At 35.4% G+C, this 27,439-nt stretch overlaps 2 protein-coding genes and 1 long non-coding RNA gene across 4 annotated transcripts in view; all 3 read right to left on the bottom strand.

Annotated features, from left to right (window-relative positions):
- LOC147838372 (uncharacterized) overlaps positions 1-27,439 on the bottom strand; it is a 280,547-nt gene that overhangs the window by 132,086 nt on the left and 121,022 nt on the right. The window lies entirely within an intron of this gene.
- On the bottom strand, positions 3-12,156 carry LOC147831479 (uncharacterized). The gene is made up of 6 exons (XM_087303763.1): positions 11,836-12,156; positions 6,167-6,490; positions 5,791-6,078; positions 3,303-3,413; positions 3,164-3,225; positions 3-186 (listed from the first exon to the last, which is right to left on the bottom strand). The coding sequence occupies exons 1-6, from the start codon at positions 11,882-11,884 to the stop codon at positions 139-141; spliced, it is 882 nt and encodes a 293-aa protein (XP_087159889.1). The 5' UTR covers positions 11,885-12,156; the 3' UTR covers positions 3-138.
- Positions 6,357-27,005, bottom strand: LOC110437711 (CD48 antigen). 2 transcript variants are annotated; one of them, XM_087303761.1, is made up of 6 exons: positions 26,900-27,005; positions 26,194-26,508; positions 25,805-26,098; positions 21,259-21,369; positions 21,118-21,179; positions 6,357-6,490 (listed from the first exon to the last, which is right to left on the bottom strand). In XM_087303761.1, the coding sequence occupies exons 1-6, from the start codon at positions 26,949-26,951 to the stop codon at positions 6,470-6,472; spliced, it is 855 nt and encodes a 284-aa protein (XP_087159887.1). In that variant the 5' UTR covers positions 26,952-27,005; the 3' UTR covers positions 6,357-6,469. The 2 variants fall into 2 exon arrangements, with proteins under 2 accessions (XP_087159887.1, XP_087159886.1); XM_087303760.1 differs by lacking the exon at positions 6,357-6,490 and adding an exon at positions 13,544-13,863.

The raw sequence follows: 27,439 nt of genomic DNA, 5'->3' as shown, positions 1-27,439 counted from the left end.
ATTACACCAAATATGCAAGGACAAAACAAAGTAGTTATCTGTGCAGAAAGTAAGCGTTGAAATGAAACAAAAAGGATTGATGAAAGATGAAAGCTGAGCTCTTACACTGGTTCCAGTAAGCCTATAGGCTAGATACTATCACCGTCTTTTAGGGACATTGTAATAAACAGCCTGCATGTCTGATTTCTGCAAGGAAAAAAAAAAAACTCAGTCAGGAATCTTATGTTATAACAACAGAAAATGTATAGGCCAGTCTATATTTCTCTCTAAATTACATTGCTTTTCTAATAATAATGATAATGTATTATTATACTATAAAATAATTTATTCAGTATAGGCTGCTAATCCCAAACACATGTAGAACCAAACATGTTTTACTCCCAAAGTTGATCAGGGGCCTGTTTCAGAAAGGAGGTTAAGTATTTTAACCCTGAAATGAGAGAAACTCTGGGCTTTCCTTTTCAAAATGGCAGGTTTGTTAAACTCGACAAAGCAGAGTAAATTAAGCCTGTTTCTGAACGAGAGGTAACTTTAACTCAGAGTCAGTTACTGTGGTAACTTACTCTGTGAATCTAACCTGGTCAGGGGCAGGTTTTATTCTCTAAACTCTGAGTTCTTGTTGGTCTCCTCCCCTTTTTTAAAGATAAAGCGGTATTTCTCACCTTAGCCTTACGTTTCCACCCACCTATTTTAATGCTCATTTTGGAGATGTGCATAAAAACGATTGATGGAAACGTCATGATACACAACTTTTTTAAAATATGCATAAAAAACCCGCACATAACTGAGTAGGATAAACTTTTATTCAATAGAAAAGATGCGCATAAACTACAATGAAAACACTTTTACTGAACAAATTTCATCATGTACATTTTAAAAAAGATTTGTTTTTTGATAATGAAAATGTGTGTGAACGGACAAACCAGCAGGCTGAGCACACTGTAACACATCTTAAATGTTGTTTTGCTCTTTTATTCTAAAAATCCTTAACCATTTCAGTATTAATGGTATCATATTATTAATGACCTCCAGAGCGTCTGGAGCATGTTAAGAGCTTCTGTTCTCCGCGTCTCATGGCTTCAAAGGCCCCCACATGTTCATTGTGTGTCAGCATTGTCTTCTGAGGCGCAAGTACATTTATTAAACATAGAAAAGATTGACACTGCCGCAGCTTCTTCTACCGTAAATTCAGCTTTTACTGTTAAAATTTGGTGCCCGTTTAATCAAGAAGTGACGATTTTGTTCTCTTTGACTCGTTGGATGGAAATGCTGCTTAATTGGCACATATCTTTTATGCGATAATCCAGTTTTGCACATAAATTTAATTAATAATATTCAATGGAGACATAGCTATTGCCTACATTTTCAGTCACACAAAGAACAAAGTCGCGGACGAGAATGGCTTGTCCTTTTTTAATAAATAAAGCTTAAATTCACTGACCTTCAGTAGGGACAAGTAGCCTAAATTAATTAGGCTGGCTTGTGTAGCAAGCCAGACTATGGTTATCCTATTTTTCTTCTGAGACTAAAAATTAAACTCTATCTCCTCCTAGAGCTTTCAAGCTATGACCACCAAACTCACACCAGACCTCCAAACTGGTTTGACTCGTGTTGCTATATCTTTTCCGACTGATCCGACTTTCAGTTTTCCGAAAAACGTCCCGGGACCGTCGGAAAAATCCTATTGACTTAACATTGGACCAAACTTTGTGACCTCATAACTCTGCATCAGACTGTCCAACAGACTTCTAACTGGGCTCATTTCGCTCAGACTACCTAACTGCCAATAACTGATGAGCTTTTAACTTTCTAGCCACACCCCTAACAACCAGATACGGCAACCTAGCAACGGTCCCATAGACTGCCATTATAGAGGTTCAGATTGATATCGTCATGCTGCAGTGTGATAGAGACATGTGTTGCTTTTAACTGTTCATACTGGCAAATTCAGCTGGAGAAAAAATGGTGATCTCTTATGCAAGTTATTGCAAAAGTCACTCGTAAAATCTGCGCTCCATTGATAATGCCTTTTTAGTTATGGTGCACGCGCTTAACTCTGAGTTGGTCTACTCAAAGTTGATTGACCCAACTCAGATCAGCTGTTCTGAAACCGTTGCTGTTTTCTTTTTTTATATATTTATTTATTTTTCTTTTTTTAATTTATATTTATTTTTATTCATTTATTTTATTTATTTATTTATTCATTTTTATTTGTTTATTTTTATGAGTTATTTTATTTTTATATTATCCATTTTGTGTGTGTGTATATATATATATATATATATATATATATATATATATATATATATATATATATATATATATATATATATATAATCACTCAATTTCCTTTTCTACATGTTATCACTATATTTAAATTGTTTTATGTATTTATTTTTTTTAAGAGTTTAAAACTAAAAATAATAAAAATAAATAATAAATATGTGGTTTTTATAAATTTGACTGCTGAACTGCTTGTAGATTGGGGTCGTGGATATATTAAATTATTACGTAAAATTACATTTATTAAAATTAGATTTTACCATATATTAATAATATTTAATTGTTAAAATTGTAATTGCTTGACTCCGACTGTATAAAATAGGACAGATAGCAACATTATATATAGATTATAGATATTATTTAAACATCTATATATTTATTGTGGTCCTGCAAGAGTTCTAGGGGCCTAAGCGACTGCTTGCTTAATGGTTAAATCTGCCCATGAGAAAAACCATCACTACACCCGTTATACAGCAGGAAATGGACTGATTAAAAATGAAAAACAGGTTCAATGCATTTTTTATAGACATGTATTTTTACTGTAATTATTTAAGTAGCTTTTTAATGATTTTTTTTTTTGTTACAAAAAGAATTCTGAAACATTTATATAATCCGCAACATGAAACATACCTTTTTTAAAATGCAAAGAATTTGCAAAATGGCATACTCTGGTTTAGTATAGGCACATATGTACGTAAAAGCATGCTTAAACTGTTCTTTTGATCTGTTCTGTATTTAGTGGTAAAAATGATGACAGTTGGCCAAGTGCTGTTCACTGACTCTCTGATGCACATCAAGCACAAAACTTCAATCAGCAAACTTTAACTGCACTAACTTACACTGCACCAACGTATTGCTAGATGTCATTGAAGTTTCTTACCTTTTTTCGTGATTTTTCTTTACACAATGTTGAATCAGATTGGTCTTCCTCACAGTTATGAACTGCATTAAACAGATGTGTTAAAACAGTGATGTCAATAATATTTGTGAATATTTTCTTTAAACATTTTAGACCTAACCTGTTTTTCTACATTTCTTGGAGATGCAGCACATCACGGCAGACACTAAAATCAACAGAGACCCAACAGCAGCACAAATCCACACAATGTTGAACAGATGCAGATCCTCATCTGTAATAGATGAAAATAAGTCAATGATGAAAGTGAATCTGTCTGATCGACAACACAGTCAAACTGCTGCACTGTATCCCATTCACCTTTTTCTGCATGCGACTATTGTGGGTCAAGCTATGTTGCAATTGGTGTGAAAATTTACAATCACAAGAACTGAGACGAAAAAATCAAGTGATAGGATTATGCTTTAAATAATTCAGTAACATACTGTAGTGAAAAGTGAGGTACATTTGGCGTTGTGCTTTCTTTTGAACAGTTTTATATATATTTTTAATAATTTTTTATTTTTATTTTTTTTCTTACTGTTGATCATCCGTCCATAGTTTCTGGCTTTTATGTGAAGTGTTATATAAAGTATTGTGTGTGTGTCTAAGAGAGAGCGTGTGAGCCCAATTTTGGTAAAAAGAAAAGTGCTCAATCCATCATTGGGTTATTATTATTATTATTATTATTATTATTATTATTATTATTATTGACACTATATGCTCAATTTAACCCAACATTTAAGTGTCAATAATTTGCTCAATTGGGTTGAAATGGCATCCAGCATTTTTGAAAGATTTTCACATTGCAAGATCTTCTTTAAAATTGAATTAAGCTTTTCTCTCCTGTTGACTTGCAGATCAAAAATGACCCGTGCACAATTTTAACAGCAGGCCAAAACTAAATGAAAATAGTTTTTTTTTTTTTTTAGTTTTTTTTTTTTAGTTTTTTTTTTTTAAGTTTTTTTTTTCTCCAAACATAAAAAAACATTTTCTTTTTCATATTTTCTTCATATTTTATATACAACGTTTGCCATGCCAGCTAAACCATTTTTACACCACAAAAACTAGGTACACACACAGACACACACACACACACACACACACACACTCTCAATAAGAATCTGCTGCTTTAACATTTATGGATAGTGTCTTGCTAAGCTTTTTACACTTATATAGGTAATATTAAAAAATATAAACCTCTACTTTAATCAAAAATGGAGTTTGCAATAAAGATGTTGTTTCCTCATTTAAATTAGATTTGAGGATTGAAAATAAGATTAGCTCCTTTATTTTTATTTATTATTTTTACAGGTTTTAGGAAGGCAGCGTATTATTGACACTTTTAGACAAAAAGATTATACAGATTTTTAAGACTGACAATAAACTGTTCATCCATCAAACCTGAACAGTCTTAATTGGAGTTACAGATTATAATCAACAGAGTAACAGACTGGGAAATTACATTTCATTTGCTTAAGTACAATCTCAAATTATGTTATTTTTTCCAACAACGCTTGGTTAATATTTTTAAATATTTTTTTAAACCCAATTTTTTGTTTTTTTTTCTACATTTGACCTAAAATTTGGTTATAAGAATCCAGATTGGTTTTTAGTCTAGACAAACATTACATCCATTTTACTAAAATTAGTTCACTTTGAACTTTTGAGCTGGACGTTTTATTCCACACTGGCTCCTTTCCTCCTTCCACTCATTCATCATCTGTAATCAAAACTGTAGTTGAATATTTTGTCACTAAAATGCTGGGTTGTATTAACCCAATGTTGGATCATAAATTCATTCATTCATTTTCTTTGTGGCTTAGTCCTTTTAATAATGTCGCCACCGCAGAATGAACCACAAACTGGTCCAGCTTATGTTTTACGCAGCGGATGCCCTTCCAGCTGTAACCCATCATTGGGAAACACTCATACACACACATTCACACACATACACTGCAGTCAATTTAGTTTATTCAATTCACCTATAACGCATATGTTTGGACTGTGGGGGAAACCCACACCAGCACTGGGAGAACATGTAAACTCCACACAAAAATGCCAACCGACCCAGCGAAGCTTGAACCAGCGACCTTCCTGCTGTGAGGCGACAGCACTACTTACTGCGCCACCTGGGTCATAAATTGACAAACCCAATGTTGGATTAATTTTTTTAATTAAATTTAAATCTTTTTTTAAACCCAAATTTTGAGTTGAAACAAATAAAACATGAGAGCTGCATATATAAATAACAACCTTTTGCAATTATTATGACTTTTTTATTGTGGTGTATTGTGTTTACTGTGAACTCAACTTTGAGTCAAATATGGACAACGGCTGGGTTACATTATTTTAAATTAAAATTGAAATCAACAATTGGGTTTGCCCATATTTGGCATCATAATGCACATTTTTAGGGTCCGATTAAAGCGAAGACAAAAAGAATGTAAAATACTTTCCCATAAAAAGCAGAATAGCTGCTCACCCGTTCAGTGGATGAACTGTTGAAGAGTAATACCTACTCATTGTACCCAGTTAAACAAACAGCAACAACATTTTACTGATTGTTTATAGTTTAACAATCATGGGGTTGAATGTTAAAATCAACATACCTGGACACGGCTGACAGAGTGTGTTGATGTCCAGATGTGTGGTCTGGTTGCTGATGGTGTTGTTGATCACACAGCTGTAGGTGTTGTTATCCTGATATTCCACCTCCAGAGGTAGAGAGAGACTGATGCTGAGATCAGACACAATGATGCTGGACAATACACTGCTTCCTTTGTACCAGGAGAGACTCACAGCGCTCACATTCACCACTGAACACAACACTGAACAATTATACTGGGATGATGAACACAGAGAAGAGTTGAAGATGAGGACAGGAACAAGCAGACGTGCTGGAAAACATGAGAATAGAGATTTTCAGTACAGAGTTTGAGTGTAAATTGTTGAAGAATTTGTGAAGGATTAAAGAACTTTACTCGCCATGAACAGAAACATTGAATATTTTTGATGTCCATTTTTTCCCGCTTATATCAAGATTATAAATTCCCGCATTTTCAGATGTGATGTTTGTGATGGTCAGAGATCCAGTCTGTCTGTCCATCTTAAGTCTGTCTCTGAATCTGTCAGTGCCATCAAATGTGGAGAAGATTTGCTCCTTAATGTTGATTTTAGCTATAAGAGTGTTTTCGGCTCCAAAACTCCACAGCATGTTCTCCCAATGTATTATAGTAACACCAGAGTTTAGAGTAACAGAATCTCCTTCAGTCACTGACACAGACACTTTTAGTTTCTTAGCAAACACACCTGAAGGACAGAAACCACTTTAGACTCAGATTAAGTATCTAGAGTACTCCTAATTAACAGATGAATGTACGCAAATATATTATATTAAAGGCGTTGTAATGTAACAAGCTTAAAAGAATAATCTGGTAATGTTACCAAAGACTATAGAATACACGAGACATGTCACTCGCATAGTTTTGAATAAGGAAATGTGTAACGGTCAATATGGCAAATGAAGCCCCGCCTTCTAGTACAGAAGCCAATCAGCGATCGCTGTAGACTGACGATTTTTGGGGGGAGAAACTCGGACCAGACTGGTGCTTTTACATTACAACAGTTTATTGATCAACAAACACACTGGAATCTCAGTGAATACTTGCTTCACAGACATAAGAAATATATCCACATAAAGCTTAAACTCTGTTTTATAAGTGCACTTGCTTCATTTAAAAGTAAAGTTTTTTGATTTTGTAATCTGTATGAAATGAATACGAGGTACAGCCCGCCTGTGAAATGCACATCACTTCACAGCAACTACTCGAACACCCACAAACTTACAGAGTTGCTGTCATTTCTGCCAGAGATTCACTATCAAGACCAAGTTGTGAATTACGTCAGAAGAGCAGCGCGATCAGACGATCAATATCCACAGGATAATAATGTGCATCAGCCATAAATGAGGTTGGTGTCATGATCTCCTTCTTTTTGAGTGTGCATGCACATTAGCTCGGACAACCTGAAAATATTCTGATTTTGTTTAATTCTGGCGTTTAGAAATAAAACCTATGAGACCTATGTTTTTGTTTAGATGTATTGGTGATTCCAAATCTGCATCGTAATCGTAAGCTTGACTAACAGTTTTGAAGAATTTGATGTTTCCCCATTCAAGCAGAGTGCCCGAGCATACTGACTTAGAGGCATTTAAAAGATTGCCGCAGGGTGAAATTACTTGCCTTAAAGGTATTTTGATGTTACAAGTCTTTTTAATATAGCTCATTTAACTAGCAAATTTACCTGGTTCCCCTCTGTTCATCAGTTTGCACTTGGAAGCCATGTACAACAAATTCAATACACTGATATTTGCAATGATGGCTCAGTGGTTGGCACTGTCGCTACATAGCAAGAAGTTCATTGTTTTGAGTCCCGACTGGGCCAGTTGGAATTTCTGCATGTTCTCCACACTTCATGTAGGTTTAGAGGTCTGCATTCATGTACCACAGGACCCAACCAGATTTCTTGCGGTGTGGGAATAAATTTCTGTTGTATAATAAATAAAGTTACTGTGATAATTCGAGTTTGCTTGTTGAACTTCGTTGGCTTTATGTAACATAGTATGATGGTTGTTGTGTGATTCTAAACTAAGCTTTGACAGACTTATCCGGTTTGTTTCGTTTTGGTTTAGATTGATGTTTTGTTAGATTAGTTTGAGTGTTTTGCCACCCGTGTATTTTTGAGTTTTGTAGTTTAATTAGTTTAGTTCGGGTGTCGTATACACTGAAGATCTCGGTTTTTATTTGTGTTTCTTTTTGACGCCTAGTTTAGACATTAGATTTAAGTATTGTTTTGTTTTGCTAATTTCTTTGATTTGGCTTACACTTGTTGTTTTTGTTTAAAGATAATAATCATAAATGTTTATCCCCCCCCCCCCCCCCCCCCCATTTATTAGTGTTACAATTTTTAAATATTGAGTAAAAGCTTAAATAAGAGTAACTGATCCTTGCCTCATTCTTGATCTGTCGCACACATTACACCTGTCTCACTTAAATGTTACAGCATCCCACTTTAACATCATAAACACGTAACAGTCGGTAACTCTGGTGTAATTTTTATGGGATCAGGCTGTAGAGTCCTGACGTTATTTCAGAACAGCGTATCTGTGATTTCCTCATTCTAATAGGCTACTTGTACAAGATGGCACCGGTGAGCTTCCGATTTGCAAGTGTGTGTGTGTTCATATCCAGTCGCATAGAACTATGACGGAAGAGATGAAGGTTTTTCTCTGCGTTGTTAAAATCATTATTTTATTATTAAAAAAGAAGCTTGACTCAAACATGGTCATGTGAAGGTGATTTCATTTTGCTTCTGCATAACACACAATTAGGCAATCTCTCTTAATATCAGCCGAGTCTGTTTTGCGTCTCTCAACAGACAACAGAGTACAAGCTTTCAACACACTCACACTTTACAACATGCATACATGCATATGAGATGTATAATATCACAGATTGTAAATTTAAATATTAGTAATAAAGTAGCAATAGGCGAGGCAGTGGCGCAGTAGGTAGTGCTGTCGCCTCCACAGAAAGAAGGTCTCTGGGTCGCTGGTTCGAACCTCGGCTCAGTTGGCGTTTCTGTGTGGAGTTTGCATGTTCTCCCTGCCTTCACGTGGGTTTCTTCCAGGTGCTCCGGTTTCCCCCACAGTCCAAAGACGTGCAATACAGGTGAATTGGGTAGGCTAAATTGTCCGTAGTGTATGAGTGTGTGTGTGAATGTGTGTTTGTGGATGTTTCCCAGAGATGGGTTGCAGCTGGAAGAGCATCAGCTGCGTAAAAACTTGCTGGATAAGTTGGCGGTTCATTCCGCTGTGGCGACCCCGGAATAATAAAGGGACTAAGCCGACAAGAAAATGAATGAATGAATGAATGAATGAATAGTAGTAATAATACAATAAAACTTCCTTAAAATATAATAATTTACTACAGCATTAGCATTTCTTAGATATTAATCAACATAACGCACACAATTAGGCAAACTCTCTCAATATCAGTTGAGTCTCTCTTTTGCCTGGTAACCACTAATATGTTTAAATAAAGATACTCCATTATTAAACACAATGCTGCATTGTTCATCCTATTAATAAATTATAATGCATCTAGCGTTTATAAAATATATATTTACACATACATGTATGTAGTCATGATATATAAACATGATCTGGTGCCGTTTGTGGTTCTCATCTCGTAGTCAGACAGAGAGGTCTCTAAGATGGAGCATCTAGGTTGATGATCCCAAGCTCTCGGTGTGGTTAGGGTATAGTTGTTTCATGCAAAAACACAAGGAATAACTCCCTTTTTTCAGTCCACCAGAAAAGTAAAATTATCTTTAGGATGTGCACTACTCAATAGTAGTTTTTGTAGGACTGAAATGATCCCAACGGAATTTGAGTAACCACCGAGTACAAACTCCAGCATCATCAGGGATAGAAGGAAAGCAGATCAGTGCAGTGAGGTAGGCCTATGCAGCAGCGTAGTGAGGATGTCCTCTCCTGTCGCTGATAATTTTTATTTATTTATTTAGTTTTTTAAACATGCTTATTTTTGGTAACGAAAGTGCTAAATCTACACCTCCTACTTCATAGTTCTATATGAACACGCACACACTTGCATCTCGGAAGCTCCGCGGTACCATTTTATGCAACTATAATTGAGCACTAGTGCAGCCAGTGCTCACGACTGTTACACATGCTGAACGCATGATCACGGCTTTCTGCTCATGTTTTTTTTTTCACACATCTTCTGCATAACAGTCCTCAGAGTGGGCTTTACCATGGCAGAGCAAACTGAAGATGCACTGTCCTTAAAGAACGTTCAGCTTGCATTAGAAAACGGTCAGTTTACTGTTAGGAAACCCACATCAGGCAAGTCTGTTGTATGGGAGTCTGTTTCACGTGTCATAGACACAAATGGAAAAAAACAATTACCCTTTGCGCGATGTGATAATATCTCAAAGTTTTACCCTTTAGCAATCACAAGACTGGAAGCTCAGGTTTAAGGTAGCACTTATCACAAAGGGGCAAATAAAACTGACATTTAGCCTACAATCCTTGCACAGCCTACACTTTATCTGTTATCTCTCGATTTTGGTAGTATCCAATTTAAATGTGAGATTTTGGAAACCAGATCTAAATTTAGCAGGAACAGTTTGGTAGAAAATATTTTAAGTGAGCAACAGGTGAACAAAGACTGAATATACAATGTGAGCGGTCTGGTGCGGAATAAAACCTAGCAAGAGCAGGATTTTTAAAAAATCAGTCCCGTGCAGACCTCTGCGTGGGTTTCCTCCAGATGCTTCGGTTTTCCCAACAGTCCACAGACATGTGTATAGATGAATTGCGTAAACAAAATTAGCATTTTCTGTATAAGATTGTGTGTTTGAGTTTGACAGAGTGTATGGGTGTCTTCCAGTACTGCGTTGTGGCTGGAAAGGCATCTACTGTATAAAACATATTCTGGCGTATGTTGTGGTTCGTTCCACTGTGGCGACACTTTATAAAAAAGAGACTAAGCCAAGGGAAAGTGAATGAATAGATGATATTTGCAGCCAACTTCATTCCTTTCCTTAAAGTCACATCAACAGACTATGCAGAACCAACATATTTTTGCTCTTTTGCTAATTTAATTTCTTCTTTTGTCGTCTTTAATTCACTCAAGATAAAAGCATATATCAGAAAATTTACTGCAATAGACCCTTTTAGCATTTCCATGTTTCTCAGTAGCATACATAGTCATAGTTGGGTAAACTTGTGTGGGAGAATGGTAGAGCACAAAAAATCTCAAATCTTTTTTTTATATTTTTTTTTTATAGTCCTATTTGCTGAAATAATACAATAAAAAAAACCCACAACGGTTTTAATCAAGACTATCAGAAAAAAAAGGGAAAAAACTGTGAGACTGATAACTGCAGCCAGAGGACAGAATAACATCAAATTTACTGTCCTGCCTTATAGACGCTGCATTACAAACACCTCGAACAAGTTGCAATTCGTGTTTGGTAATTTGACTCAAAGATGATATAATACATCCATAAATACTCATTTAATACTCATTAATTTTTCTTCAGCTTAGTCCCTATATTAATCCGGGATCACCACAGTAGAATGAACCGCCAATTTATCCAGCATACGTTTTACGCGTGCAGCGTATGCCCTTCCAGCTGCAACCCATCACTGGAAAACATCCATAAACACCCATTCGCACACACTACAGATAATTTAGCTTACCCAATTCACCTATAGTGCATGTCTTTGCACTCCACACAGAAATGCAACCCGAGGTTCGAACCAGTAACCTTCTTGCTGTGAGGCGATCGTGACGTCAAATGTTTATACATTTTTTAAATAAATTGAAGTATTAAAAACTTTTAATGAGTTAAGAATATGATGACTGTTAAACACGTCATGACACTCTTGTGAAAATGGTCAATAGTTTCAGATTAGTGTATACTGTAAATTATTTTAAAACTGGCACCCTGATCAATAATTAATTTAATCATTGTGGATTTAAAAGAAAATGCATAAACTGTATATAATGTTAGCAGATAATAATCTGAAACTGAAAAAGTCATTTGATAAATCATTCATAACTTACCAATTGGAAGCCACCAGCACAACAAGAACAAAGCAAAAATGTGAACCATTTCCTTTAAGCGTGTTTGACTTTTGGAGTGTTGACTTTTGCAAGCGTGTTTGTAAAGTGTGATTATCCGCTGAAGCCCAGCTTCTTCATCTGGTCTGTGAGTCCTCCCACAACACACTCTCAGAAATAAAGGTACAAAAGCTGTGATCGGGGTGGTACGGATTAACTTTTGCAGCTTTTAGGTGCTATTCTGTGCTTTTTAAAGACCAAAATATATTTTAAAGCGCAAATGTGTACAGACAGAGCCTTGTATAGTTTACAACCACACACTCTGAACACATGCTGTATGCAAAATCAGTAATGCAGTGACAATCTTATGTCATCATGTAATGAATCTTTTAATAATAGATTTAAAAAAGGGTTTGTAATCATGCAGAGAGGATTAATGGAAAAAAAAAACAGAGTTGAAACTGTCAGCTATCTCACTTTGTCAGAGGTGTTATAATTAGCAACTCAACGCGAGTCAAACTGAAACCTGCTGTGGTTTGATCTTCTTTAGACGCACAATAACCTCTGGTCAGGTGAATTCTGGACAAACAGACACTAAAAGATGATTTCCTGTTCATCTCTTCTAACAGAGCTATTTTTTGATAAATACCCCAGAAAGAGTCAAATAATCAAAGCTAACAGCCAATGTAAAGATTAATATTGCAAACTGTGACTTGTGTTTCTGTCTGTTTAAGTATTAAGTGAATGTTTGCTTTAATTCCTAATGACCAGTTAAAGTCACCAGTTTCAATCTGATAGCAATAGCTTAGAAATATAGAAATAAGGTGTTTACATGAATCCTGTTCAGTCCAACAAACTTCATAATAATAATAATAATACTAATAATAATAGTAGAATAATTTGTTGCATTGTATTTAATGCTTTCTTAACGCTCAAAGCACTTTAGATGTAATTTAGTAGTATAATAATGGTAGATTAATAGCTGCTTGCTATCTAAAAATAGAATCATAAAGCATTTTATAAAATTAAAAAAGATTAAATAGAGCAGGTCCGAATGAAAGGTATAGTTCAGTATCATTAGCAAAATTTTTATTTCTTTTTTTCACGAGGCTCGTCCTCATTAACGACCTTAACATTGAAATTCTATAGATCATGTCATTATACAAATGTGTGTTCTTGAAAACCACCAATCATTACTTGCACTCACATACCAATCTCATTGGTCCAATAGTATTAAATGTGACATTTAAGTTGAATAAATCAATAAAAACATTAACATTGTGTTCATTTTAAAATTCAGAAGGAAACTCTGTGTGTCATGATACTCCCTAAGTAATTATCACGTGGTGTTCAGGTCCTAATTAATTAGTTCAGGTGTGTTTGATATGGGTTGCAACTGAAATCTGCAGGAAGGTGGCTCTCCAGGAACAAGGTTGGCCACCCCTGGCCTAGAGTATTTTTTAACATACCATTTACATTTTACATTACCTAGCAAAGTTCAATAAAATAGTAAATTTTTCACTAATGGGTATTTGGCGCCAACAATATAAACAACCCCCCCTTCCGCCCTAGGATACTAGAGGGCGACGATGGTATGGTTACGTTTGACAATGTCTTATGATGCTGTAAACAACATTGCAATTCTCGATATTCAATTAGTTGTTTGAAAAAACAATTAAACCATAACAGTTAATAACAGAAAGACACAAAGTGAAGGATGTGATCAGAATTTAATAGCTAATGTGCATTATACATACATTAAACTAGGATGTTTTTTGTGGTTACATTTCAGAGTGCTATTGGTTAAACTTTTTTTAAATACAAACAAAATTATTACAATAAATTTATAATAATAATATTACACCAAATATGCAAAGACAAAACAAAGAATTTATCTGTGCAGAAAATATGTGTGAATGAAACCAAAAGGAGTGAAAGATGAGCTCTAGCTCTGGTTCCAGTAAGCCTATAGGCTAGATATGATCATCGTCTTTTAGGGACATTGTAATAAACAGCCTGCATGTCTGATTTCTGCAAGGAAAAAAAAAACTCAGTCAGGAATCTTATATTATAACAGCAGAAAATGTATAGGCCAGTCTATATTTCTCTCTAAATTACATAGCTATTCTATTAATAAAAAGAATGTATTATTGTCATGTAAAATAAGTTACTTCAATGTTAAGGCTCGTACACAACCGGGACGCTTTTCGTTTGCGTTTATCATCAGCATTTTTCAATACGTTTTTCTGCATTCAAACCCAAGCAACGTTTCACTGGCGTCGAGCAGAAGAGTATGCAAAATCACCCCTTGACGTTAGATGGGGCTACACAGCTTAAAGCTTCTGACACCCACTTGTAACATAGAAGAAGACAGAAAGTTGATACGCTTGTTGTTATGGATGGTTCAAGTAGCAGCTCCAGCTCTAGGGATAAAGAAATGATTATTGTTCACCAGAACATTAAGCAGCTCCACGTTCATTTCGCCTCTGGGCAATTTCTTCAATGTGCACTCGCATTGACAGTTTTGTGTTTAAGCGCCTCCAAGTGCTTTTTACAGTAACTTTAGCAGCTCTGTGCATGTGAACAAAAGTACCGATCTGATTGTTGGAGAAGGTTTTGACGCGGTGCGTCAAATAAAAAAACGAGCATGAGGCATTTTTTTTTTTTTTTAAATGATGCTTTTACTCCTGGGGCCTCATGTACGAAGACTTGCTTGGAAATCATACTAAAACATTGCGTACGCACAAAGCTGTAAATGTGCGTATGCAGAAAATAATTCAGATGTATGAAACACTGCGTACGCCGAATCTCACGCATATTCTTTTGTACATCCGAATGAACGTGAAACTGAGCGCAACATGCACGAGCACAAAACCCCTCCCTGCCTCCTCCCCCGTATGAATATGTTAATGACTATGCTAATAGTAAAACCCAACGAAAAAGTAATGGCAAAATCAAGCAAAAAGAGAAACTTTGAACAGAATGTGAACGGGAGGTGCTGCTTTCGGAGGTAGACCGGAGAAAAGCGGTGTTATTTGCAAGTTTGTTCTCCGGAATTAACAACAAAAGAAAAAAATAGAGTGGGAGAGTTTAGCTGATGCGGTTAACACAGTTGGGTCTGAACATCGCACTGAGTGAATTAAAGAAGAAATAGTGTGGTTTATAGGTGTAAAATGTTGCAGTACCCATAACAGTCTCAGTGGCGCAGCTTGTAAGACACGAGCTAACACATTTTGACATGTTCGAGCATGAACTCGGTTCGAATCCAGCATCTGATGCACTCATTCTTTTTTTTTTCCCCACTACATATCAGATTTTGCCAACTATTTATCACGAGAAAGACAGGTAGGAATCATTAATAAGTTTGTGCATCATATTTTATTTGCACATTTATTGAATGGAAATGTTTCTGATTCACGCATGCAAAGTGTCTTTATAGCAATGTGCGAGCAGTAGATAGCTCAGATTACATTGGGAAAACAGGAGACCGCTGCAAATTGTGCTTTAAAGGGTCACAAAACACCAAAACACATTTTTGAGCTGTTGACAGTCGTATATGTGTCCCACACTGCTAAAAACACTATTAGGACACCTATATTTCACTAAAAAGTGTAAATTGGTTCTTTTTGCGTTATTTCAAGCAAATTTGTACTTCCGGTTTGAAATGAATTTTTGAAGCTGCGTCACGGTCATGACATAATAGCGTGTATTCCAGCGTGCAGACTGGGCGTCTTTGCCAGAGTGTGTCTTATTACGTCTTACAGTGTGATGCATTAATGCATGAGTAAGGCTTGGTTCAAACCAATCAGCGCGCTCTATTGTGCAACTTCATTAATATTCATTAGTGTCACCGTGTTTACACCACAAAGACGCCACGTTGTGTTGACAAAACAAGCGTGGAGTGTTGCTTTTATAGTTTGCTGCCGTTAAGTTTCGTTTTCATTTTCTCTCTGTGAGAGCTTATCTGGATCACGTGTGGATTAACAGTGTACGCGACGCTCGACAACAATAACTTGCGTGTCTAAGGGGGAACATTGTTTACTTGAGAGCTGTTCTCATCTGCAAATGCTGAAATCTGGATTCGCTTGTAGTCTTCTCTTCATAAAGACGCGGCTCTAGTTGCTGGTGATTGTCCTGTCTCTACAGATTTGGTAAGTGAGCGACCAGTGCTCTTTGTTTATTCAGTTTGTTCGTATCGAATTAAGTTAACTATTGCACTGAGTGCAGAAATGTTAGCACCGCATTTTGTGACCGGAATAACACACGCGGCTTTCTGACGCTACCTGCCGTGTGCATCTAAGTTTCCGGGAAATGCAGAGTTTTTTTTTTCTCTCATTCGCTGTGCGGTATCAAACATTGCATGAAAAATACACGCTTAGAGCAGATCCTCGAATCAAATATCTCGTTTGTCGCGAGAGGCATGAATGAATTCCCTGAATGAAAGAGCCAAACTGCAGTTAAAGTCCAACATTTAATAATTTGGCAAATAATTCGACTACAGATGTCCATGTAGGTTAAACACCATCGCTTTCTCCTGTCTGTGTGGGTGTGTATTTTGACTCTGAAACCTCGCGCGTACACAAATAGACACTCCCACACCATCCCACTTTAGTTCCTCCGACACTTCCCCCCTAAACAGAGCTGGACACGCCCACTTTTCTGACTTTTTCCAAAGTAGAGGTGTGAAAACACCCTGCTGAAACGAGGGGGTTTCATGGCCCTTTAATGTTTAGCTGGTCAACTACATGGTATGGAAACCTTATATACCTGCTAGATGAACCCGTCTCATACAGCTGCCATTGCAAGGCTCAGACACTTTGTAGAGTGCAATTTAACACAACTGCCTCTAAGAGTCGCCAATGGAAATAAAACACACACGCACAAAAAATGTGCGTACGCCAGCCAGAAAGCTGCCGTGAAGCTGCGCACATTCCCACGTTCAGTTCATTGTTAGTAAATCCAAACGTGAGCGATTCTGAGCATGAAACCTGGAGTACGCAAAGTTTTTGTGCTAGGCAGCGTTGATACATGAGGCCCCTGGTGTTTTGAGAGAGGTCTGGATGCAGACCTAGTGCAGTGTAATCTAAGGGTGCTTTCACATCTGTAGTTCGCTTCATTTGGTCCACACCAAGGGCAATAAATGATACATTGTTGCATCTTCTGCCGTCTTTAGGTCGTTTTCACACCACACTGGTGGCTTTGGTCCGAACCAGTTGAAACGAATCAAAATGCAGTCATCTGACAAAATCCACATCTCTCATTGGCCAGATGTTGTTAAACGTATTTCCTAAACTGCTTATTGATTGGTTAGAATTCACATGCAGGAAAATGCCAATGAACTTCCGCAAGTAAACAAAACCGGCAGACAGAAAATGACGCTTTTTACTCTGGAGGGACGACTGCGCTGACTGATTGTATCCCTGATTTAGACAAACTATACATTTCAAGAATGAAGCGCGGCTGGAAAACACTGTTTTAATGCATCACACGTCACTTCAGGAGGAGGCTTAAATTAATTTAGCTGGACTGCGACATGGTCATCTTGTGGAAATATTACTAACGATCCATAAGGTAATGCTTTCCCCTCTCTCTCTCTCTCTGTTGGTAAAGCGCTGTCAACAAATATTTTTCCTCCACATCCCATAATGCACAGTGCATCAGCCTACGGCAGCTGAATTAGTCCGAAAGGCACAGTACTTTTTGCGGTTGGACCTGTTTTAGTACGGATCATATTCTCACCACAAACCGCTCCAGGGTTTGTTTGAAAGCGTACCGAGACCACCTCTTCAAGCAGGTCTCGGTACGATTATTTAGTCCGCTTTCGGTGCGCACTCGAGTACGATTGCTGCATTCTCACCTGCCCAAACAAACCGCACTAACAGGGAAAACGAACTTCAGTGCGATTTAATCGAACTAAATAAGGCAGGTGTGAAAGCACCCCAAGCTGCATCCAATTCTTTTTAATGCTCACCTAACCCCACCCCTAACCCTACCTGTCACTGTGACGTCACTCACCCCATCGAGTGCATTGTGTCTGATATTGCACCGCTGAGTGATGCAATCTTAGCTTGCATCATAAAGGCTGCATCCAGATACTATTGCATATACCAGGAAAATGGCTGCTACAAACAAATCAGGTTTAACGCATGACTTTTTTTTATTTGTATTGTTTAACCATAAATTTTACGATTTAAAAAAAAAATGTTGCAGTGCATATCAGTTTTACTGGAAATTAAGAAAAATCAAAGGATTTTGATACATTTAACCAGGGGTTGGAAACGTCCGGCTTCCAGGCCGTATGCGGCCCGTGAGACCATTTGATCGAGCCCAATCCGTCAATTCAAAACCACCCCTCAGGAAATAAATAAATTTCTGGTATAGAAAGTGACAGTTGTACACAATTGTTGCTCTGCAAAGCTCAGTTTCTCATGAAAATGATTTAAAGCATGTGTTGTAATGTTTGCAGCACGGGATGTGCATCATTCATTGACGTACATTCGAATCATTCATATTTTTAATAGCACGAACAAGACTGCATGCTTCTAACGGCATATTAATGTAATGGTCAAATACATGCACATTTGTGTTAGCGTGATGTTTAGTGATTATTTATATTAACCCTCATTTGTGAAATAAACAAACAAGTTGAGAATCAAAAGACATGCAAAAGAGAAACCATATCAGAGCCGCACTATTCTTAAAGTGACAGAGCGCAATATTACTGCTGCCGACTGTTTTTATTATTAATCAAACAACAAAAGGAGAAAATCCCTCACTGCTCTAGAGTGAAGGACTTTTGTAGCTGGAATGTTTTTCTGACAGTGAAGATGCTTAAAGCACAGTTTATTTCATATTTTTATTCTATTGTATTTATTTCCCTTTGCTTATTTACAGGGAGGAAAATAACTGTGCATATTTACAGTTAAAATCAGATTTATTTGGCCTCCTGAATTATTAGTGACCCTTTCCCCCCATTTCTGTTTAATGGAACGATTTATTTTCAACCTATTTTTAAACAAAACAAATCTAATAACTCATTTCTAATAACTGATTGCTTTTATCTTTGCTATGATGACAGCACATTATATTTTACTAGATATTCTTCAAGATACTATTATTCAGCTTAAAGTGACATTGCAAAGGCTTAATTAGTGTAATTAGGTAAGTCATTGTTTAACAGTAGTTTCTTCTGTAGACAATCAAAATATATATTGCTTAAGGAAGCTAATAATATAGGTTTCAAAAAATAGGTTTCAAAATAATAAAACCTGCTTTTATTATAGCCGAAATAAAACAAATAAGCCTTTCTCCAGAAGAAAAAATATTATAAGAAATACTGTGAAAATTTCCTCTGTTAAACATCATTTTGGAAATATATAAAAATATATTTTGGATTGGGATTATCAAAATAATCGCGATTTATGAATTTCTCATAATCGAGCAGCCGTTTAATTTAATATGGCCCCTAAACGATGTTACAAAAATGTGAATGGCCCTTGATAGAAAAAGGTTCCCCACCCCTGCATTAAACATTTCATTGGTAATTGGGGTTGGGTATCGTTTGGGGCTATTTCTATAACGGTGCTAAATTGATATGGTACTGGTGCCAAAACGATAATTTTGAGCCACAAATAAAAATAAATATATTTATTTAAATTATATATATATATATATATATATATATATATATATATATATATATATATATATATATATATATATATATATATATATATATATATATATTAATATATATACTTATATATATATATATATATATATATATATATATATATATATATATATATATATATTAATATATATATTTTACCATATATTTATATATATATATATATATATATTTATGTATATATATATATATATACACACATCATTTTTATTGAACAACATAATTCATTTTAAAGTATAAATCAATTCAGATTTTAAATATTTGAATTGCATTTCTTTTGATCATTTGATTGTTAGCAAAAGTAATTTGCATTATGCAATTAACTTTACATTAGCTTACTAACTTGTGGAAAGACTGTCATCAAAATCAGTGAACATCTTTTTTCTAGGGTTAGGGCTTGAGTCATTACAGAGTATGTTTACATGGACACCAATACTCCAATTTTAATATGATTAAGACGATACTTTGATCTACCATGTAAATAGCTTCTTTTAAAAAAAAAAAAATTATTATAGGTGCAGTAGGTGATTGTCGTTAGAAACATGTTTTGTTGTGCTGTTTGAAAGCCTCTTCACATTCCAATAGTAATGATTACAGTAAATTATCGAAATGTATTTATATGTATTTTTATAATATGCGTAAGGCATAAAACTAAAAAATGTTCATCCAATTAAATATTGTCGGAAATAACTCAATTACAACAGGTATCTCAATCTGTCTGGCAACAAATTTAAATTTAAATTTCTGCGCAGCCTCTTTAAGCAAACAGATATGTCACCCGCACGCACCCATGAAGCATGGATCTACTACTGAAAGAGACATCATCTGGCATACTCTGCATCAACCGGAATTTCTTTCTGAAAGACCAGCGTGGCCTTGTATTATTGAAAAGAAAGATTGTTTTTAAAAGGGCTTCTGCTAAAAATGCAAAATCAACTTTTCTAAACCCTGAATTAATATTGGAATTACTTTTGACATGCTGGAGGGCAATGACGTTACGCAGTTCAAAACAACGATATATAGGGGAAGTATTATGTTTAGAAGTATTATGTTTAGACAGGTTTGTTTTAAAACTTGAGTCTTTTACTGACTCGATTGGTGCAGAGAATGGTGTTAAATAGCTGATAGTGTACGGAACATCCTGTTACCAAAAGTGGTGAAAAGTCCTACAAAGTCCTAATCGTATACTGCTTGTCTTGCCTTCTATACCTTCCTAAACAGCCAGAATGCCCAATGACAATGTCCATATAACTCTAAGTTGTTTAGAATTATATTATGTTTAGAGATAGTGTGACACAATGTGTAGCCTGTCTATTTGTGCCTTTTATGTATCGCTTGATGATGCTTACTTGTAGCAGCACTAGTGGCACAGAAATTAGGCACCAAAATTCATAAGCTGATTTGGTCTGGTGCATACCGGTTCATATTTGTTGATTATGCTCCATGTTTGTTGAAGGTAAAAATGATGACAGTTGGCCAAGTGCTGTTCATTGACTTTCTGATGCACATCAAGCACACAACTTCAATCAGCAAACTTCAACTGCACCAACTTGCACTGCACCAATGTATTGCAAGATGGTCATAAAGTATCTTACCGTTTTTTGTGATTTTTGTTTGCACGATGTTGAATCCGATTGGTCTTCTTCTTGATTATAAACTGCATTAAAGAAAGATGTGTCAAAACAATGATGTCAATAACATTTGTGAATATTTCTTTAAAACATTTTAAACCTAACCTGTTTTTCTACGTTTCTTGGAGATGCAGCACATCACGGCAGACACTAAAATCATCAGAGATCCAACAACAGCACACATCCACACGATGTAAAACCAATGTAGATCCTCATCTGTAATAGACGAATTTAAGTCAATGATGAAAGTGAATCTGTCTGATCGACAACACAAACAGCTGCACTGTATCCCATTCACCTTTTTCTGCATGACTATAGTGCTTCAAACTATAAGATGAAGTTATGAAAAAAGTCCAATCAAAAGAACTGAAAAAAAAAAATCCAATAATAAGACTGTGCTTTGAATAATTCAGTAACATACTGTAGTGATAAAAGTGAGGAAGATTTGGTTTTGTGGTGTTCTTTTGATCCCTAACATACTGTTTTAACCCTTGTGTTCTGGGGGTGTGTTCATCCACTCCAGGGTGATTTTGAGCCTTTAATTTGAAAATGCTTTGAGGAAAATTTTCAGAAACTAGACAATATGCTCGGGGCAAATTTACGAGCTTTTCGTTCTGTTCATGGCTGTTTTTGCCCCATTGACCTCCATTTTATAAGGATTTTTTATTTTTTTTAAATGCAAATCCATGAAAGCATATAATCATGCATTCTTGATTGTTAGTGGTTTTGCCTGTAAATTTTGTAATTTGGTCAGTTTTACTGTTGGTTGTCATTTATATGGAGTTATTTGAAATATAGTGTATGTGAGGGTGTAAGAGAGATATTTGGGCACTTATATGTTTGGAAAAATCTAAATTATCAGCTTAGCTCTGAGAACATAGTAAACAGTAAGTGTATTATTCACACACACTATAATTGCTGATTTAATCCACAGAGCTCCATATAAAAACCTAAAGCTTTTCGCACAGGCCTATCTAAAGAGTTAATGGTGCCAACTGATGATCAACAGTAAAAATTTAAAATTGAACCTCTTCCTAACAGATAAAACCATTAACAATCAAGAATGCATGATTATATGCTGTTATGGCTTTGCAATTAAAAAAAACTCATAATGGAAGTGAATGGGGCAAAAACATCCACCAACATAACAAAAGGGTAGTTTATTTAAACGATATACAAATGCTAACATGTCACAAACATATCAGTGGTTAAAGCTATTTTGACTTTGTGTTGTTCATCCAGATTATTTTCTCTTCACAGTAACGTATAATTTCAGCTCAACCAATTTTACTGCAGAAAACTTATTTTTTAGTTGTGGTTATTCATGGTCTGCTAAAAATTAGCATTATTCTGGTAATAGTATTAAGTTGCCTTTTGAGTGTTTTTGAACACCTGGGGCCTCATGCATCAACGCTGCGTACGCACAAAAAACTTTGCTTACGCCAGGTTTCACGCTCAGAATCGCTCACGTTTGGATTTACTAACGATGAACTGAACGTGGGAATGTGCGCAGCTCCACACCAGCTTCATGGCTGGCGTACGCACATTTTTTGTGCGTGTCTGTTATTTGCATTGGTGACTCCTAGAGGCAGTTGTGTTAAATTGCACTCTACAAAGTGTCTTCTCAGCTGTATGAGACGGGTTCATCCGCATGTCTAGTATATAAGGTTTCCATACCATACAGTTGACCATCCAAATGTTAAAGCGCAATTTGCTGCAGTCGCCGGTTATCCCAATGTAAAATTGAATGCAACGCAGATTAAATATGATGCACAGACTTATTAATGATTCCTACTTGTCTTCCTTATGATGAAGAGTATAGGCAAAATCTGATATGTAGCGGGGAAAAAAGGAGTAAGTTCATCAGACGCAGGATTCGAACCGAGTTCATGCTTGAACGTGTCAAAACATGCTGACATGCGTTTTACGAGCTGCGCCACTGAGACTGTTACAGACGCTACAACAGTTTACACCTATAGATTTCACTATTTCTTTTTTTAATCCACTCAGTGCGATGTTTAGACCCAACTGTGTTAACCGCATCAGCTAAACTCTACCACTCTATTTTTTTCTTTTGTTATTAATTTCGGAGAACAAACTTGCAAATAACACTGTTTTTCTCCAGTCTACCTCCGAAAGCAGAATCCAATTCACATGCTGTTCAAAGTTTATCTTTTTGCTTGATTTTGCCATTGCTTTTTTGTTGGGTTTTGCCAAAGTAGAGTCATTAGCATATTCATATGGGGAGGAGGCAGGAGGGGTTTTGTGCTCGTGCATGTTGCGCTCAGTTTCACGTTCATTCAGATTTACAAACAAAATATGCGTGAGATTCGGCGTACGCAGTGTTTCATTCATCTGAATTTTTTTCTGAGTACGTACATTTACAGCTTTGTGCGTACGCAATGTTTTGGTATGATTTCCAAGCAAGTCTTTGTACATGAGGCCCCTGGTTACTGCTCTGGTGCAGGACAACATATATATCGTTATGCATGGCATGTGAGTGCAAAGTAATTTTACTATTACTACTGGGCTCTAAAAAAGGCTTGGTTATTTCAACCCAATTTTGGAAAAAAAATCAATCTCTGGGTTTTCGTTTTTAAATTTATATACCAAATTTAACCCAACATTTAGGATTAGTTCAATATTTTGTCCGAATTGGGTTGAAATTCTCCAGCATTTTTTTTCAAATTTACTATCACATTGCAAGATATTCTTTAAAATTCACTTAAGGTTGTTATCTCTCCATTTGACTCGCAAATTAAAAAAAATGACCCGTGGTCTGTTTTGAAAGCAGGGGGAAAACATTAAAGCGTTGGTTTTGTAAATCTTTCTTTTGGAACTTTTTCCAAATGACACGAACATTTAGAAATTTTGTATTTTTTTTTTTCTTGACTGCTGTACACATTTAGGCTACAACGATGAACCCTCCCGCTAAACCCTTTTTACATCACAAAAACTACAGGTGTGCGCGCACACACGCAAAAAAATCTGCTGCTTTTACTTGTATAAATACTGTCTTGCTAAAATCTTGCTAAGAACTTTTATCATTAGAAAATATAAACCTTTATTTTCATTTTTTTTATTCTAAACAAACATTAAATGCATTTTATTGAAGTAGTGGTTAGCACACTTTGACCTTGAATTTTATGTTTTATCTGCTGGCTCTGAGATTAATGTTTAATTGTCCGGTAGATGGCTGTTGAACATTGTAACTAAAAATCAACATTGAAATTCAAATTTAATTTGCATTTTTTTAAACCCAACTTTTGAGTTTGTTCTATGTTGGGTTTTAATTTTCTAAGACTGCAATAAAATGTCATTACAGCTGCATGTATAACAACTAATTCCAGTTAATATGACAATAAAAAAAAAAAAAACGGTTACAGCTCTCTCAAATATGGACAACTGTTGGGTTAATAAATAAATAAACAAATAAATATATATATATATATATATATATATATATATATATATATATATATATATATATATATATATATATATATATATATATATATAAATTAAAGAAGGGGGCTAATAGTTTTGACTTTAACTGTGTTTAGTCACTCTGGCTGCCCTGTCCTGCGCGCGTTGTGAGTGTGTGTATGTATATATGTATGTGTGTGTGTGTGTATATATATATATATATATATATATATATATATATATATATATATATATATATATATATATATATATATATATATATATATATATATATATATATATATGTGTGTGTAAATATATGTGTGTGTGTAAATATATGTGTGTATATATATATGTGTATGTGTATATATATATATATATATATATATATATATATATATATATATATATATATATATATATATATATATATATATAAATTAAACAAGGAGGCTAATAGTTTTGACTTTAACTGTGTTAAGTCACTCTGGCTGCCCTGTCCTGCGCGCGTTGTGTGAGTGTGTGTATGTATATATGTATGCGTGTGTGTGTATATATATATATATATATATATATATATATATATATATATATATATATATATATATATATTTTTTTTTTTTTTTTTTTTTTTTTCTTTTAAATGATGTGAGCTGAGAGTGCAACGCTATCTCACGGCAATTCGTAAGCTTTTGATTTAGTGGCTACAGACAACCTTGTTTAGACACGCGCGCACACACACACACAGGACAGGGCAGCCGGAGCGACACCCTTTAGATTCAACACGTATGATCGCATTCATCAAATTTGCTTAAACTAAGTATGGCTGTATTTTACAAGGATTCTGACACAACAACATGAAGCATACGCTTTACAAAAGTTGCGTTTAAGAGGGAACACGTCAAACTTAATGAAACATTAGAGGGCGCATGCTGAAAGACCGAGGAATGCGCTGTCTTTGACAGCTCGCAACTTCAACTGTCACTTTCTGAGTACATTTACATAAGACACCAATTATATAGTAAATTATATAATTATATATATAATTTATTTATTTTTAACCCAACAACTGGGTTTGGCAATAATTGATGGCAAAAAAGGGTATTGAAAAAAGTGTAGACAAAAAGAGTGACAGATTCCTTATAGTTTTACAGAGAATACTCCCATAATTTGTGCAAAAAATCCTGAGACGAGAGAAAAAAACTGGATGTTAAAGTCAACATACCTGGACACAGCTGACAGAGTGTGTTGATGTCCAGATGTGTGGTCTGGTTGCTGATGGTGTTGTTGATCACACAGCTGTAGGTGTTTTCATCCTGATATTCCACCTCCAGAGGTAGAGAGAGACTGATGCTGAGATCAGACACACTGATGCTGGACAATACACTGTTTCCTTTGTACCAGGAGAGACTCACAGCACTCACATTCACCACTGAACACAACACTGAACAATTATACTGGGACAATGAAGAGGAGGAGGAAGAACAGTCTCTGATGGTGACAGGAACAGGCAAACGAGCTGGAAATGGAGAGATTTGAAAAAAAAAAAAACATTTTAATACATAAAAATCAAACAAGACTATTGGGTGGAGGGGAGAATTGATCTGTACTAACCATAGACAGAAATACTAAATTTTTCTATTGTCAGTTTTGATCCGATTATTTCTAGTTCATAAATGCCAGCATGCTCGGATCTGATGTTTGTAATGGTCAGAGATCCAGTTTGATGATCCAGTTTCAGTCTGTTTCTGAATCTCCCATCAAGAACATCATCAAATGTAAAGAAGTCTTGCTGCTTTATGTTGATTTTAGCAATGAGGGTGTTTTCAGCCCCATATTTCCACAGTATGTGGTCACCTTCATGCACAGCATTAAAGTTTAAAGTAACAGAATCTCCTTCCGTCACTGACACGATCTCACTAAACACACCTGGAGAAGGGAAACGAGTTTAGAGTTATTTGCTGGGAAAGCAATGTGTATAGTTTTATCTTTTATTTTAAACTAATGACTGAAAATCTTACAATTTATTTTTAATATAAATACTATAAAAAATGTATCAATCTAAAATTAAAAATATATGTGAATACAATTTTAAATAAAAGTCTTGTTGTCACTAATCCACTGTGCATTTCCTCTGCATTTTAATCAATGAACTTCCATAATGATTTATTTTTATGCTTTTTTTTTTGCTCTGCAATCTTACTAAATCTGGAAATTTCAATTTTAAAATTTTAAACCAGAGACCTAATTGCTTGTGGCAACATTATTACTAAAGATGATAATAAATTAATTCTGAATTAGTTAATTACAATTTTCTTACCGAACAAGGTCTTCCAGCACAAACAGAACAAAGCAAAAACGTGAAACAACATCTTGCTTTCAACCAGTTTAAACAAGACTGAAAATCATCTGAACTAAACTCATGTGACTCCTCCCACAAGAGGGATTGACCCTCCCTGTTTGTTACACGTTAGAAGTTGTTATTTTTTGTTTGTTTCAATTTTTTTTTTTTGGTCTTCGTTATGATTTGAACTCTTCTTAAGTTACAAATATTCTTTATTTTTTAATATCTAGCATATGTTTTGGAAAGGCAGTTCAGTGCTTAGCTGTGTCAAATTGCTCAGAGTATGATACTATTGTGTGAATTATGAATTAACAACATTTCATTCCAAAACCAATAGTACAACCCAGTGTTTTAAAATAGTGTATTCAGTTCCTAGTTTTAGTAAAAGGAAAAACAAAGTACACAGTTAAACCCATAATCTTCAGTGCCAGTTTTAGAGACATTGACAACTGAACTCAAACTGAAACCTGTTGTGGTTTGTTTTCATCAGAGATGTGGTTTGAGCTGCTGATGGAC

Source organism: Danio rerio, chromosome 22 (genome assembly GCF_052040795.2).
Source record: "Danio rerio strain M-AB ecotype USA chromosome 22, GRCz13ab, whole genome shotgun sequence".
Taxonomy (NCBI): domain Eukaryota; kingdom Metazoa; phylum Chordata; class Actinopteri; order Cypriniformes; family Danionidae; genus Danio; species Danio rerio.
The sequence above is the reverse complement of the archived record's forward strand: the minus strand, read 5'-3'. Positions and strand labels throughout refer to the sequence as shown.

Coding starts and splice junctions, on each gene's coding strand:
- LOC110437711 (XM_087303760.1), bottom strand. CDS start 26,951: ATGTTGTTTCACGTTTTTGCTTTGTTCTGTTTGTGCTGGAAGACCTTG. Junction 21,370..25,804: donor ACTCTGTCAGCTGTGTCCAG/GTATGTTGACTT, acceptor CGTCTATTACAG/ATGAGGATCTACATTGGTTT. Junction 13,864..21,117: donor AACAAAAATCACAAAAAACG/GTAAGATACTTT, acceptor TTTTCCTTGCAG/AAATCAGACATGCAGGCTGT.
- LOC147831479 (XM_087303763.1), bottom strand. CDS start 11,884: ATGGTTCACATTTTTGCTTTGTTCTTGTTGTGCTGGTGGCTTCCAATT. Junction 6,491..11,835: donor GTGCTGGTGGCTTCCAATTG/GTAAGTTATGAA, acceptor TCTGTCCTTCAG/GTGTGTTTGCTAAGAAACTA. Junction 6,079..6,166: donor ATTCAATGTTTCTGTTCATG/GCGAGTAAAGTT, acceptor CATGTTTTCCAG/CACGTCTGCTTGTTCCTGTC.